The sequence below is a fragment of the Neovison vison genome, chromosome 11 (genome assembly GCF_020171115.1).
Source record: "Neovison vison isolate M4711 chromosome 11, ASM_NN_V1, whole genome shotgun sequence".
Taxonomy (NCBI): domain Eukaryota; kingdom Metazoa; phylum Chordata; class Mammalia; order Carnivora; family Mustelidae; genus Neogale; species Neogale vison.
This window is the reverse complement of record NC_058101.1, coordinates 197776297-197791936: the sequence shown is the minus strand read 5'-3', so window position 1 is coordinate 197791936 and position 15640 is coordinate 197776297. Positions and strand designations below refer to the sequence as shown.

At 49.5% G+C, this 15640-nt stretch overlaps 1 protein-coding gene across 1 annotated transcript in view; it reads right to left on the bottom strand.

Moving 5' to 3' along the window:
* Window positions 1-649: 649 nt before the first annotated feature.
* The window catches only part of ENPP6 (ectonucleotide pyrophosphatase/phosphodiesterase 6), a 111022-nt gene continuing 96031 nt past the window's right edge, over window positions 650-15640 (bottom strand). Inside the window, exons 7-8 of the mRNA XM_044225638.1 lie at window positions 8641-8764; window positions 650-4083 (exon numbers count right to left, since the gene is read on the bottom strand). Coding sequence (XP_044081573.1) covers window positions 3878-4083; window positions 8641-8764 — 330 coding nt within the window. The 3' untranslated portion in view covers window positions 650-3877. The remainder of the gene's footprint in view (window positions 4084-8640; window positions 8765-15640) is intronic.

Sequence of the window (15640 nt, the reverse complement as noted above, 5' to 3'; positions counted from 1 at the left end):
CATTGAGTGAAAGAAGCCAGCCACAAAAGACAACATATTCTTATTCCATTTTAATGAAATACCTCGAATAGGGAAACCTGTAGAGACAAAATGTAATTTAGTGGTGGCCTGAGACAGGTTGGGGGGTGGTGTTGGGCAGGAAATGGGGACTGACCCGCTAATACTATACTTGTGGATGTAGAGATCTTTGGGGGTGATAAAATTGTTCCCACGCTGATGGTGGTGACGGTTGTACAATTCTGTGACTAGACTCAAGCTGTTGAATTGCACAATTTAAGTGGATGAATTACATGGTATATGAATTAAATTTGATAAAGCTGTTATTCTAAAAGTATATTATGTTTAGTATATTCAAAATCTAATCTCTCTTCCTCCCCTTCCTCTCCTTCCCTCCTCCCTCCCTACTTTCATCCCTCCCTTCCTTTCCTTCCTTCCCCCTTCCCTTTCCTTTCTTCCTTCCTTTCTTCTCTCCTTCCTTCTTTCCTTCCATTACCAAATTCATAAGCCAGGGATGGACTATGTTAATCCATGGAATGAAGCATAATTGTATTTATCAGTTGGGTGATAAGAAAAGATAGCAAGTCAAAATTGAATCATTCTTTTAACTTGTGGAACCATAGACGAAGAGAATATCTGGAATGTAAGCAGGTCTCCTTCATGAGATTTATTTTTTTATTCAACATATATTTATGGAATATTTATTAAACATTTAAGGCACTGAACTAGGTGCTATTTTATGATTTCCAAGCAATACACACACAAGGATATTTTTCACAGCATACACCTGAGACCGAGTTTCACATGTTCTAGAACCAGTCGTCCAAGGTTACCAACACCCTTCCTTCTAGCAAGTAGTTCACAAGAGCTGACTTTGGTCTATCACAAATTGTTTAAAAAGATTAAATGCACAATCACATTTTGAAATCTTTTGCTATTTACAGAAATGCAAAAAACACTTTTTTTTTTTTTTAAAGAAAATCCATAAACCAGGCCTACATCTTCAACAATGAGTTTGTTGGAAAACGCTCTTGGGAATCCTAGACTCATGGGAATGGGGTATGGAGAAGCCAACTTTGCCCCTCTGGGTGCCTGTCTCCATCCCTGGGGCTTGCAGATCTGCTTTGGCTTAGAGAGGGCTGGAACCTTGACCGTGCTGATCAGCAGGCGATGCCAGTCCAATGGCCTCTGGAGAAACTGGTGGATTATGAAATTGCTGTCAGAAGACTCAGGTCTACCAAGGTCTAACCAGAAACTCTCTCTCCATAGAGCAAACCCAAACCTACAAGTGCTGTCTGAGGTCCCACCCAGATCTTCTGAATCTGCATTTCTGGAAGCAGGCCAGATGGCGCTTACAATCCCAGGAAGTTTGCAAATGGCCGTTGGTGACTGAACTCAGATCCACGTGGATTTCCAAGTTCTCTTTAAAAGTAGGAAGAGTTGGGACTCTATAATCAGGACTCTTGGAGGCTAGAAAGAATTCCCTGGGTCTGTTCTAATGGATGCTTAGGTCTTCAGAACTTAATTGAATTGGGTTCTGGCGATTAGACATTGGACAGGGAAAGTAGCCATTTATCTCATCTTTAACGTAAGGATCATTCCTTTGGTTTATCTTCGGCATTTGCAGGTCAGTCCAACTAACTTCCTCCTGGAATTAGCAGTGAAGTAGCAAAATACTCCAGGAGGAGAGGCGTCTATATGTACGAGATTTTACTCAAAAGGAACAGAACACATTTAGAGGAAATTTTCCTGAGGAAAATAATGTAACTTTGAAATAAAAATCCAAGGGGAAAAAATTCTAGCCAAATAATTAAGCCACTAAAATGTAGGCGTTATTTTAGGAAAAAGTTATTTTCTCCATTTAGTGTCTGGATTTTCTTTACTATTTACCAGTATTTATGATTCCAAAAGTACCTTACTATCGTTCATCTATTTAAGATTATTTATTAGCTACACTCTGTCAGACAAATATCTGAGATTTTATTATGCAACTTGAAGTCGTTAGGGATGAGTGAGGGGAAAATGACAGAAAAGAGCTGGAAACACAAAGGGTAAGACCGTGTGCCTATTTGTACTCTCTTGATTTTCATGATCCCCTTTTAACTGAATCACTTGGGTATCTCTAAGCCATCCTTCCTTCACAAGGGAGGAAGGTGGGCTCCACTGGATTCGTTTTCTGGACAAAGGGCACTTTGAACAATGGATGCCTGTTTCAACACCACTGCCCAATGTTCTGAGAGCACCAGTTTGTTTTCAGCCAAATAACAAAGGCCGGCTTGTCCTCTTTCTAATTGATTGGATGGTTGGCTGGCACTTTTAAAACACATTACCTAAATCCCTAGAAATCTCTTGTGACGACGGATTTAGTATATGTATTTGTTAAGTAGCGATCTTTCGCTCTCATGATTCAAGGCACAGAGATGTTCTCACCCTTCTCCAATCAGGGTGAGCCTTGACGCTCATTTTTCAAGGCAAACACTGTAATGGGGCTTCATCATGCTGGGGAGACCTGTTGGGCTGTCTCTTCCTGATGGAAAGTCTCTTTTGTAGGTGTGTCCCCATTTAGTGTAAACTCACTGTTAACACTATGATAGGTTTGTGTGACTCTGATCATTTAAACATGGCGTTCGTTGCCCTTTGTTTCACAGCAAGATTTCCTACAGCAACTCTAGGTCACTGACCTAAAAACATTTCAACTCAGGCTCAGTGGGTCTTCTTAGGGGTTTCCCAAGAACTTAGGTCCCTGAGGTGGCACTCCGACCAAACCGTTTCTGAATCAAATGGCTAACTGGTTAGTGACTGGGATGCGGTTCCATCGTGTTCTCTCTGTTTCTCACCCCACCCCCACCTCCACCATTTCCTTCGGGCTTCTGGGTCCCTGGGGATACACTTTGCTGGTGGTATTCCATGAGCCTTGCTCCAGACTACTGGTGCCTAGAACTTTGGCTTACCGTGCCACCATTCCAAGCAGTGAACCGAGATTTCTGCAAACATGTCCACGAGTCATCAGCGAGATGTGTAATAATAGGTCAGGTATTGCCATAGCCTATACTCCGTCTGGGGATCCAAAGCCATGCAGGGCCCGCCACGTGCCAGGCTCCATGATGGGACAGACTGAGCCTCACAGAAGCTTGGGTCTGCTGCAAGCTTTTCTGCTCCTCAAGCCAAGGGAGACATTTGTGTGCACTCCAGACTCTGGGAGGGCGCCCACGACTTCTACCCTGTTCTGTGAGTTCTTCAGTCCTTCGTACTTCTGATTGGTGATCCAAGCTAAGATATGCCCTTTCTGGGACTTGGTATAAAATGAAAAACAAACAAACAAACAAAACCCCCCAAAAACAACAAAAAAACACAAGTCCATGAACTGGGCCAGAAACAGAAGACAGCTATTGCTTTTATGTGGGCTTCGTTTTTCTGGGCTGGAAGGAGCAGGGCAGGATTGTAGCTCTAGACCCCAAGGATGGCTCCTGGGTGTGGAGGGGACACAGACAAGGGCCTGCTTTGTGCAACGCAGGACAGAGACGGGCCCAAGACTCCATGCACTATCCACTCGAGGTCTGCTTGCCCCACGGGTTGGCTCCTACTCAGATAGGTCGTCTGAGTGACCGCATGGGGACAATGCAGAGGATGACATGGAGTTGAACCAATGAGGAGCTGGATTTTCCTTACCTCCAGAAGAAATAAAGCTTGGGGTTTTTGGTGTTTGTTTGTTTGTTTTAAGAAGTAAGGACTTTAACATATGGAATCATCCAAGAACAGTATATTTACAATTTTGGTGGCTTTGATTGCGTTAATGAAGCTATTATTCAAATAGAAAATGAAAACCATCCCACCATGGAGGCACCCTTGGCTGAACATTTGGGGACAACAATAGCAGCATCTATACGAACAGTAAGAGGAGAATTGAGACCAGAACCCAGCCGTTCAGTCGGACAGACAGAGCCGAGCTGGCCTGGTCCTTCAGCATGCACATCACTCTGGACCAGGAGCCGTTGTTGGGCAGGGGAGTGACGCCCGCCACGTTGCACATGACATTGTAGACATCCACAGATCTGATTGGAGCAGCTCTGAAGTTGGATTTGAAATCTGAAAGGGAAAGGCAAGCAAACAAGTAGTTACAGCTATGCCCAGGGCAGAAAGGGGCTGAGTCACAACACAGAGAATTCTACTCAGGCTCCAGGCAGTTTTGGGACTGGAAATCAGCTCTGTCAAAGGGGCGCGGCCAAGTCACGGTGAACTTGGAAGGGGATCTGGAAGGGCTATAGCTTACAAAAGGAAGCTGTTCTCTAGGGCTCAGGGAGATGAGTTTCTTTAGAAAGACAAGTCAGCAGACTGTCTTTGTACATAACTGTGGGCCCTTCCTGACAACAGAGCTATCCTGGACAGGCGGAAGGCATCTCCGTGTTTGCTGCTCATCTCTGCCGAGCCCTGGAGAGCAGGTGTGGTCAAAAAGGCTGACTGTCTTGCTGAGCCCCCCAAACCCAATTACACGCTCTGCTTATCTTCCAGAACATCTATCTAGCAGCAGCTGGTTGGCCAGGGGGCCCCTGAGCCACTGAGGAACATCCCTTCATTTTCCTGCCACACTGAGGTCTCAGGGCTTCATGGAATGTGAACCTGTATGGTTTCCTCAGTTCTGTCCACCTCAGAAACAACAGCGATGGTTTCTTAAATATGTTTGGAGAATCAATGGAACATTCCTTGGGAGCCTTTCGCTGGCAGCTCAAACAACTTAGCCGAGGGGAAAATGAGCAAACTGGTATTGGAGTTGGGGACCCAGGTGAGGGCATCAAGAGCTCCTCGGGTTGAGGGAGAAGAGTGTGTGCTTGCTTCCACCCAGCGGCTGCCCCAGACTCCAGCGGTGACGCAGGATTCTAGAAGGCAGGGGCAGCCGTTCACAGCCTAGTGAGTGCGGACGGATTGCAGAGAGGAGTCCACTTTCTCCTTCTCTGCAGGAGGAAAGAGGAGGCTGAAAGCCAAGTCCATGTCTGTTCAGAGAATAAGTGTAAGAAGTTAATAGTGTACACAGCATTTTCTCTTTTGGTCCCCAACCCGGAGCTATACTGAGATGAATTCTAGAAGGAGGTTTGATCTAACCATATAAGACTTTGAAAGGAAATGGGTGGTTTGGGGCTGTAAAGCCAAGTTGTCTCCCTCAGAAGATAATTCTTTATAATTGCTCTGCTCAAATGATCACAAGTACTTTATTTAAAAAGCAAGCACACACCAATGGCAACAGAGTCCAGAAGTGCCAACACCAAATGCTGCTCTTACATTAAGCCTGAAATCACAAGCACAGAAGTTCTATTCAGAAAATGCGCCCACAGAGTATGTTCGACCCAGGCCTACTTCCCAAGTGATGGGTTTTGCTCACTTTGGAGAGGTAATGTTGACTCAAGCATAAGAAGTTAATGGGCTCCGCAACCAGCCCACAGCCGCTTAGTAGCTGGGCAAGCCCAGGGGAGGGCCTGGGAAGGGTACCTAAACCACGGTTCCAGGCACAGTGCATCTGCTTGATGAGCGGCAGCAGTTCTTAGTAGTAAGTGTGTAAAATAAACACCCCACAAGGGCAAACTATGGACTGGAACTATTTACCCTATAAATTATTCGGAGGATTCACTTTATTGGGGGGCAGAAAGGATAAGGGATAAGGAAGCATCACCTCATGGTAAAAACTGGTCAAAATCTGGAACCTGCATGGAGAGGAGATTTCAGACTGCCCCAGAATCCCAGCCCTTCTCAATATCAAGGCGATGGATTGCAACGCGGTGAGGACAGTGGTGACACTTGCCCAGAGAAGAATCAGCTGCGGTATGAAAAATCAATGGAAAGCTTGTCCCAGCCATGTGGCAGCAACCCGTCTTCCTCCTTGCGACTTGCCATGGACCTGGGCGTGATGACCACATCACCTCACCACATGGCGGCCATGTCCTTGTCACGTGTGTGGGTGGGGACGGTGTGGGGGTGGCAGACAAAGTAAACCCAACATGTCCTTCCCCAGCCTTCCAAATGCCCGTGTCTTTAACACTCAGCGGGAAAAACGGAGATCAAGCTCTACTGACAATAAAATTATTAGAAAACATTTTACATTGAAAGTACAAAGTTAAATCCTCTGCACATAAGCAGGAAGGAGAAAGTGTCCCCCCCTCCCCATTCCATCTGGTTCATGAATTCCTATGCTGCAGTGCTAGGACTTTGGGCCCCATGAGTAGAGGATCCAGGCTAGAATGAGAGCTTCTAGAAAACTCCTTAACAGCAGAACAATACCAGATCCAGCTGGGGAGAACCCAGCCAAGCTCTACTAACTCAAGGTGGCATGTTGAATCTGGATTGGCAATCCAGGTTATCTCTATGAATTTAAATTTTCCAGATATTGAAACTGTTGCTCCTAAAGAGAGAAGGTTCTGCAGCCGCACGCCATGCCTGGCCACTTTGGGCTGCTCTCCAGGTGAGGCTCGCTAGCTCACAGGCAGCTCACCGACTCACACTCCTGCCGTCTTATCTTGACATGTGGAGTTCTCTGGGGCGAGATTAGGTGATTCAAACTAGAAACCGGGATTAACCAGAGAAAGGCTATCTTCCAGAATTATTTCCTTTTCTTTCTGCCGGACCAGACTTACTGACTTCTAAGCTGTATCTGAGCAGCTGTAATGATGCCCAGCTTCCTCTCTGAGCGAGAAGCGCATACAATTAATCAGGAAGGATGTACCTTTATCTCAAAGTGCAGCTAGATAGCTATTAAAGGCCTCACTCTTAAATTTCCTTCAGAGTAAACAGTCAGTGTGTAAAGCTGTTCAATCTTTCATGAGAACTGGAGCCAGAAACGTGATGGTTTGAGGGAGGCTCTCAAGGCAGTATCTGCCTAGAAGCATTGTTGTAATGGGCCCAGTCCATTTCCATCAGGGGTCATCTCTCTCTCTGTAAAAGTCTTCGGCTTTTGGTTTAATAGGAACCTATGATGGAAGCTTTTGTGGATGGACAAACTTTCCTTTCTGAATTTAACTTTAAGCTCATGTAGCTCTGGATATTTTGTTTTAAAATTTTGATTTGAGGCGACATTTGCTCTATGCCTGAGACTGTTGCTTATAAACCCTCCTTCGGCTGACAACCGGTTTGCATTCACGATCTTCCTTCTCTCTTCTAAGGAAGGAAAAAGTTACGCTTTTGAATGAAAGCCCTGATGTTAAATGTTCTCCCATTGAAAGGCCGCGGCCGTGGAAAGTCTCCAGCCTAATCCATCCACCAGTTGACCTCAACAATGTCCTTGAGGCTTCCTTCGTCATTCATTATGTTTTTGAGCTTTGGTGAACGCGTGTTGAATGTAGTGTAAGAGGTTAATCCGACCTGAGGCGTGGTTGACAGGGAGCTCCTGCTAACGCCCACTCTTCATGGCCGTGTGCCTGGACATCCTCTGAACTCTCTTGGGCCGATGTTGTGAACCCAGTTAGCACTCTGTAAATGCTGGCCGCTACTGGTACTGACGCCTGCTTCAGGACTTGGGAACCCGTATCACTCATGAGAAAGGACCTGGACTAACGTGATCCCCGGGCTCAGGAGGCCAGGAGCTCCCGAGGAGCACGCGGAAATGGACAGCCCGGTGTGGTCAGCAGCTATTTTGCTTTAAGTAGAGTGACCCACGGCAAACATAGATCCTTTGTCTTGCTACATCAAGAAGAAGAGCAGACCTTCTAGGCATGATTTCTAACCTATACTTGGAAAGGGAAGCACGGACTGTCATGGGCTGAGACATTGTAATCTATGTCCAGAAAACAGCATTTGGAATACGGACATCAGGGAAAGTTACTACATTGAATAAGGACAGTGGACAGGAGTTAGACAGGAGACTAGCTTATGAGCCAGTCCACTGAGGGCTAATGGCTGCTGAAAGCCTTTTTTTTTTTAAAGAATGAAAGGGGTGTTTGGGTCATAGTATGGACTTTGAGTATTTGATAAACTTCTCCACAATGTGAATTCACAGTCCTCTGTCAGTAAAAGCAAATGACCAAACAGACCCTCTCCATCCCCCCTCTATTCCAGCCTTAGAAATGCATCTGGTCAAGGAAGGCAGAGTCATTTTTCTTTCATCCAAGGACATCCAGGTGTCCCTAGGCCTTCTGGATCATTCAAAGTCCATCTCAAGGTCATTTCCTAGCCTAGCCTTGAGCACACCCCAGCTTCTGGTTGGGCCCTAAACCGAATGACCCACCCTCACAGGGCCGGGTGCTCTAGACCGGGAGGACCTGCGGAGGAGTCAGACCCTTGACGTGATCACGTCAGCTCAGACCCACAGCTGTAGGCAACCTGGTGTCTGATAAGCTTTCCTGGACATCAGCTAGCTGTGAAATAACATTTTGATGAATTAAGTAAAACATGAATCGCAACCATGTGGAATCCATTTTCTTCACCGCACTCAAGATTTAAAATGTACAAGGAAAAGTATTTGGCCGTGTTTGCCAAACCTAAGAAGCATCTGAAAGCCGGCCAGCCAGAGATGTTTCGTGGAGACCAGCTGGATTTACTCAGCTTTGCTCATAAAGAGGGTCCGTCAAGAGATCACTGGAGCCTTTACTGGTGCTGTCAGCCCCTCCTGGAGACCGCTTCCTTGGGAATGGAGGACAAAGCATGGGGTCGTGTCTTGCCTACCGGGGCCAAAGGCCAGGAAGATGCCCCTCATGTCCATGAGCTCGTTGTCGTAGCCGTGCCACCCGTGCTGCCAGCCTTCCCTCTTGCCGGTGCTGTTCATCCAAAAAGGGAGTGTGTCTCGACTCTGAAACCAAGAGAGGCAGTCACATTACACTGTGTCCCAGCCATCGTGATGAGCGAGCTTCGGGCCCACCCACCGTGGGGTCTCCTTCTCAGCATTCCCCACTGGGGTCTTCCAACCTCAGATCCTGTCCTACTCCATCCAGGTAGCACAGACCTCGGGGGGCAGCCTGTGACATTGACAGAGAACTCTACCTATGAAGGTATTTTCTGAGCAGGACGGTACCTCGTACTCAGTTTGAAAGTCACTAAATAGATCACGTGAGAGACAGAAGGGATGGTCAAGTGTATCTGTGGTGTAGAGAAAAGTATATTTGGCCTTTGGTCCAGGTTCCAGGACCAGGGCTCCTAAAACCCTTGGAATTTCCGGAGTGATGGAGTGGTTTTTGTTATTCATAATGAGCCCCTTTCTCCCATACCTAGGGTCTGTTAATGAGATCGCTGATAGGTGGGGGGCTGCGGAGCTTCAGGAGGTCACTGGAGGGACCAACCATGAGATGGGGACGTGCTCTACCTCTAAGACTGCGTTCAGTCTTGTGGCCAAGGACAGAGTCACCCGTGCCCATGCAGTGGAACCCGAGTAAACACCCTGGAGCAATGTGGTTCAGGGAGCTTCCGGATGGAGGAACAAACCGACATGCTCGGAGGGTGGCGACCCCAGAGGCAGCCTGGGGGCTCCGTGCCCCTCACCCGCCGTCCTTTGCTCTATGCCTCTCTGAGTCGTAGCCTCTGTAAGAAAACTAGTCCTAAATAGAGCACGTTGCTGAGCTCTGTGATCCATTCTGGTCATTTATCAAACCTGAAAAGGGTTGTGAGAATCCTCCAGTCTGTAGCCAAGCCGGATACCAGTGTGCAGCCTGGGGACGCGGGACCCGGGGCTGGTGGCGGAAGTGGGGACAGTCAGGTGGGACGGAGGCCCCTAACGCGAAGGGCGGCTCCAGCTCTGGGGTTGGGACTGAACCGCAGGACACCGACTGCTGTCGGAGCGTTGTTGGAAAACACAGCGTTGAACTGAATCACCGTGTTCTCCTAGCAAAGCCATCAAAGCCCGAGCCCTTTCCGCCGCCGCATCCAACCCCACCTTCATGACCCACTGGGGACAGTTAGTTTCCTCCTCTCCGTTCAGTCAAACGTGTGAGGACGGCATGGCCGTTCCTCTTACCTAGGCTGGTCACACCTTCGTTTCCTCCAACGGCCTCCATTTGGGGTGGGGTCTGGAACCATCACTTCCCTGTCACCCTCTTTCCTTCAGAACTCAATTTCCTTAGATGGCAGATGCTGGCTTATGCGACAGCCGTGGGTCCTGAGGGACCGCTGCCAGCTGGACACGTCCCTCGCCCTTCTCCACGGACTACATTCATGCCTGACGGTCCAGGCACCTCTGCTGAGCGGGGTCTGAGATCGCAAACGCTTCAGATGCAGGAAGTGGAATGGACTGGTTGTGGCCAATGCAGGGAAGCACCAGTCCCAGGAATTCACAGGTCAGCTCATAAGACGTGTCATAGTACCAGGGATTTAGTCTGCTGAGAGCCTGTGCTGACCGTGGATGACCGTCCCACTGCGTAGTTGAAGGAACTAAGGCCCAGAGAGGTTAAGGGACCCTCTTAAAGCCGCACAGCTGTGGAGAGTCAGGGCTGGGATTGGAACCCAGGTGGGCTGTCTCCTGGTCTTCATGTACCATCCACAGCCCTACAACCAAAAGTCACTGCCTGTGACCTTGCCTCTTTACTCACCAAGGAGTGTGGCCAGTTCTCAAGTGTATAGAAAAAAAGGTTTTAAAATCAGATTCCACTTTGTCGCTTTCTGGTTCTGCAAGCTGGCTCAGATCCTGGGCAAGATACTTCTCGGAGCTTCAGTTTCCCCGCTGGGTGTGATCATACCTGCCTCCCAGAGTTTCTGGAGGAGGACAGGACTGTGCGCTATGTGCCCAGCACAGAGTAGATGCTCAGTAAATGGCTGTGGGATGGTCACCAGATGCCGCTGGCTGTGGGGCGAGGTACGCTGGTCCCGCACAGGGGGGCAGTGATGGTTGTGGGGCCTGAAGTCCCCTTTGCTTAGTTAGCTGTCATCCTGCATTGCACACCCGTCCCGTCTCACCCCATAAATCGCTCCCTTGCTTTCCAAATCACACTGTTTCACCGACTCTCCGTTTCCTGAATTTCCATCATCCCCGTCCCTCCTTCTCCAGCTGTAGCTTGTATTTTTCCATGGGAACGTTTTCATTAACTTACTGCATTTCTAACCTGTTATACCATTTTTGTTCTTTGTCTATGGTGAAGATCACAACACATCCTAATTTAGCTTTGTCGGCTAATTGGAGGTGTTGCTTCCCCCATCGGGCACCCGGGCACTGCTTCCCGCAGCACCAGAGAGAACATTCTCTTACTGACGACCTCACCAACTGTGACCCCCACAGGACATATGTGCCCTGTGACAAAGGGACAGATGAAAGGGAGACGAAGGCGGATTATCCCTGATTGACGAATTCCAGTCCGGATTCCACGAACACAAACATAGAGCCTTGAAAACCTCAGCCTGAAGGTACCAGGGGCTTTGTCCGATCGTAGGTGAATGCGTTCCTTTTTATTAAAGTGACACGTTGCTCCAGTGAAACAACTGCTCTTACTGATTTTAAAAGTAATAAGGATCTGGCAGCTTCTGGGAGAAGCTAAGCATATCCCAGATGTGACTGAATGGGTGACTTTACGTGCACAGCCTTAACTTCCAAATGGCATGAGGACGATTTTCTCCCTTTCCTTTCCTGGTGGCTTCCCCTGTTTTTGTTGTGTAACCCCACATTGTCACCCTAGATGCCTACAGATGAGGGCCTGCTGATCAATGTGTGTCCCAGGTTGCTCAGCCTCCAGAGTAGAAATCCCCAGGCTGCGGATCCTCCAGCTGCTGGGCGAGGAGACCTAACCCCAGCCCGACTCTCACAGGCCCAGGGACTAGCCACAGAGATGCACCTAAGAGACCCCCAGAGCCACCAGAGACATCACTATGTCTGGGGAGGTGCCCTGACCCTCCAGATTTGGTCAGAGCTGAGACAGGGGTAGAGTGGTGTGTGTGTCCATGGGGAAGGGGGAGGGCAGTGCTCCTAAGTTGGGGTCACTAAGAAAACTCGGCTCATGGTGGGGTTGGCAGCCAGTTCCCAGGAAACACCAGGTTCTCCTACAGCCTGTATAGAAGGCCCAAATAAGGACTCCCCACCTGGAAGGGGTTTTCCCCTCATGACTAGGTGAAGGGAGGAATCTAGAAGGAACAGGGTCTTGTTGGGGAAAGGAGCCCCAACAGGGGTGGGAGTGTCCTTATCTTCCCAAGGGAGGAGGCAGGGATCTAAGAGCCTGTCCGTTTTGTTCCACAGCTCAGCAGACACGCGCGGAGCTCTGAATCTGTTGGGCTCTCTGCTAGGCTTTTGGCTGAGGGGCACGGAGGAGGAAGGCATTCCTTCCCCTGAAAGAGCTTATCTTCTGTGAGGAAAGACGAGGGGTTACGGCCTCTGTGTATTGATTCCTGAGGTGGCCGGGACAGGCAGTGAGGTACCATGAGGCCCTGGGGAGGCCTGTGGTGGGAATCACTGTCCATGGGAAGGGCGAGCCTGGATAATGGGGGGGCCCACTGTGAGAGGCCACCCAGATGGCTCCGACAGAGTGTGGGCAGGTCCCGAGGCGTCCAGCAACGGACCTCTGGGCGCTCTGGCTGGGGGGAAGACCAGGCCAGGCAGGGACAGCTTGCTCCACCTCGTACGGGAGAAGCATGAGAAGGAAGCAGCCACGGCAGAGAAACTTTGGCCGGCATGAGGAGGAGAGAGGACCTGGCGTTCTCCCCTCTCCGTGCCTGCCTGAGGTGGTGTCAGTCAACAGGGCGACCAAGCGTCGCGCTCTGCCCAGGACTGAGGGGCTGCCGCGACACGACACTTCAGGACAGTTCCAGGGAAAACCACGACATGCTGGCTGTTCTCCAGTGAACGCTATCTTGGAAATTTAAATAAAATCTTCACCGAGTGTAATTTGTTCAGCACGTTCCAGAACTTTCTGGGACCCTTCCTCTATACACAGGTAGGGAGCCGTGCTGGGACCTTCCTTTGATGAGCTATTGAACTAATTAATCATTTCTAACAGGAAAGAACCAGAAAGAGCTCCACAAGCGGAAACACTGTGAGAAAGGGTGATTCTGTTTATACACTCGTGTTCCTCCATCTCGGTGCCTGCTTCCCAAATTCAAGCAAGCGGAGGGGAGGCATTTCCACGTGCGCCAGGGGCATCTTTATGAGACACGAGTTACAGTTTCCCGCCTAGATCTTTGTCTCAATCACCCTTAGAATTAAAAAAGAAAAAAAAAAAAGTCACATTCACTGTTTATGGCCCAAATCAGCAAACCAGTTAACGAAGTTTGTTCAACACTGCCTGGAGGTATCTCTGAATTCGCCATTTTACGGCGGATTCAGTCCATTACGGTGCTGAGCTGAGAGGTACAGGGAGCATGGTCAGATACAGGGGTAGGGTTGGGAGTGAGGGTAAAGGCAGAGGGAGGGATAGAAGGACAAGAAGCAGGAGCAGCTGGAACAATCCGTGTCATTGGTTCCTGTCTGCACATAGCCGAAGTCTTTGCTTTAGCAAAATCTCATTTTTTCTTTCATTATTGCATTCTGGGGCTCTGTTAGCACATAGAGCTCTTGCCTCTTCCTTCCGATTGCTCCTCAGTGTAGATCAGAAAATGGTTGCTAAGCTGCAGACAAAAATACTCCTGAGGAGACGGGAGGGCTGCTGGCTGCCAGGACAACATCTGGGCGCCAGCTCTTGCCCTGCACCCCAAAATGACTCTGTGTGGGGAGGCTGAGGATGCGGAAATCCACCCTGCGTGGATATCCTCCCTGGCAGTGGGGAGCTGTGGAGGGCTTTGGTGCCTCCTGCTCCGTTTGACTTCCGGTCCAGTCTTCCCCACTGGGAGCGCTCACTGTCTACACCGCTGGTTCCCAAACCTGGCCATGCAGACACTGCCCTGAGCTTATCCTGGATCTGATTTTGGGTATTTGCATTCAGTAGGCCAAGAGGAGGCAGGGAATCTCTCTGTTTAATCATCTCTGCCCAGCTGATCAGGATGCAGAGACAGGTCCGGAAACCCCTGGAAACTATTCACCAGGAACCCATCCTGTACTATGTCAAATTATCTGTCCTTTTTTAAGGATGCTTCTTATTTATACTGGATATAAATCGTCACCCCTCTTTCCAACCACTAACTGTACAAATCTTCCCGGGGAAGTGGGGTCGGGCACCAAAGTCTGTCCCCTCCCTCTCTTGAGGCGGCCTCTCCCCGAATTTCCGGGGCTCTGGGGAACCCGGGGGAAATCTGGTCAGATTAAAATAAATAAAACGGGAACACCTATCTAAAATGAAATCTACTTTATTCTCCTAGGACATGGTTAGGAGAGAAACGTCCCAGGTCCTGGAAAACACAAAATAAGCTTCTGACATCACCTCAGACTGAAAGAGGCGCCCGATACTGTCAAGTCCAGGGTGGCTACGGTTCAGACTCGGTGGCAGTGACGACGGTTTGGCTGGCTCTGGTGACTTTGCTGGGAGGGTTAAGTTTGAGCAATGGTTTCTATCACAGACCCGTTTCTTGGATTTCCCATTGCTTCCCTGAGCCGCTTCCTGTTGCCGTGGGTCCTTGAACCCCCATGGGAACGGTGGTGGGGAACACTCCGGGCTAAGAGATGTCTCTCCGACAGTGTCTCTGTGTCTTAGGAGCCTGCGTTTCTAACACAGCACCTAACTGCTCGGGCCTCGGCCCTGGTCCGACCCTGGAAAGCCGGGTGGCCACACACAGCCCAGCCCTCTGAGCAGAAAATGCCCGACAGTTGGGGCGCCTGGGTGGCTCGGCGGGTTGAGCCGCTGCCTTCGGCTCAGGTCATGAACTCCGAGTCCTCGGATCGAGCCCCACATCGGGCTCTCTGCTCAGCGGGGAGCCTGCTTCCTCCTCTCTCTCTGCCTGCCTCTCTGCCTGCTTGTGATCTCTCTCAATAAATCTCTCTCAAATAAATAAAATCTTAAAAAAAAAAATGCCCGACAGCAAAAGCAGCTTCAGTGGAGGGCTAGAGATGCACGGATTGGGCTCCCTTTTTTACCCCGCTTTTTCCCCGGGATTGTGTTTACTGAAGTGTGCCACGGGGTGGGGGCACGTGCTCCCAGACGACCCTAATCACCCCCAGAAAGTCAGCAGCTCCCAGCACCCGACATCCGACTTCCTGAAGCTCAATTAGTTGGGCCTGGACAGCACCACTCTGGCTGCCACTAACACTCAGAAGCCGCGTTTTCCAGATTGTCTTGATTTCCCCCAAATATTTTGGGTCCACGCCTAACTGCCACTCAACCCCAGGCCTTAGAATTGAGCCTGGCATTTCATATCCTTTGCCAGTTTTCAAAATAAATCTTGCCTCTGGAGACAAACATTGGCCTCCCCGAGAAGCTTGGGTCTGGCTTAGCTGCGGTGTTCTCAGGCAGGTCCGGAAGACCAACAGCGAGCACCGTGTTTCACAACCCTTCAGCGGGCTGGGGCACCATCCTGGCTTTCCGAGCACTGTGGAGTGACAGGGACGCTGTCTAGGAGAGGCTACGGGACTTAGTCCCTGCAGAGCGGGGAGGGGGTACTGGCGAGAGCCCGTGTGTCCCACAGCTGGCCTCCAGCTGTAGAGTCACGGAAGCTAGACTTGCCATCACTGGTTTGAACACCTTCTCCCTGTTCAAGTTTCTTCTCCGGCTACTGATAATGAGCCCAAAGGAAAGGCCTTCCTGACCCAGCAGACCTCTCCGTTTATTTGGTTACCGATTTACAGACATAAAGCAAACGGCCTGGGAAGAGGAACCTGGAATCAACCGCT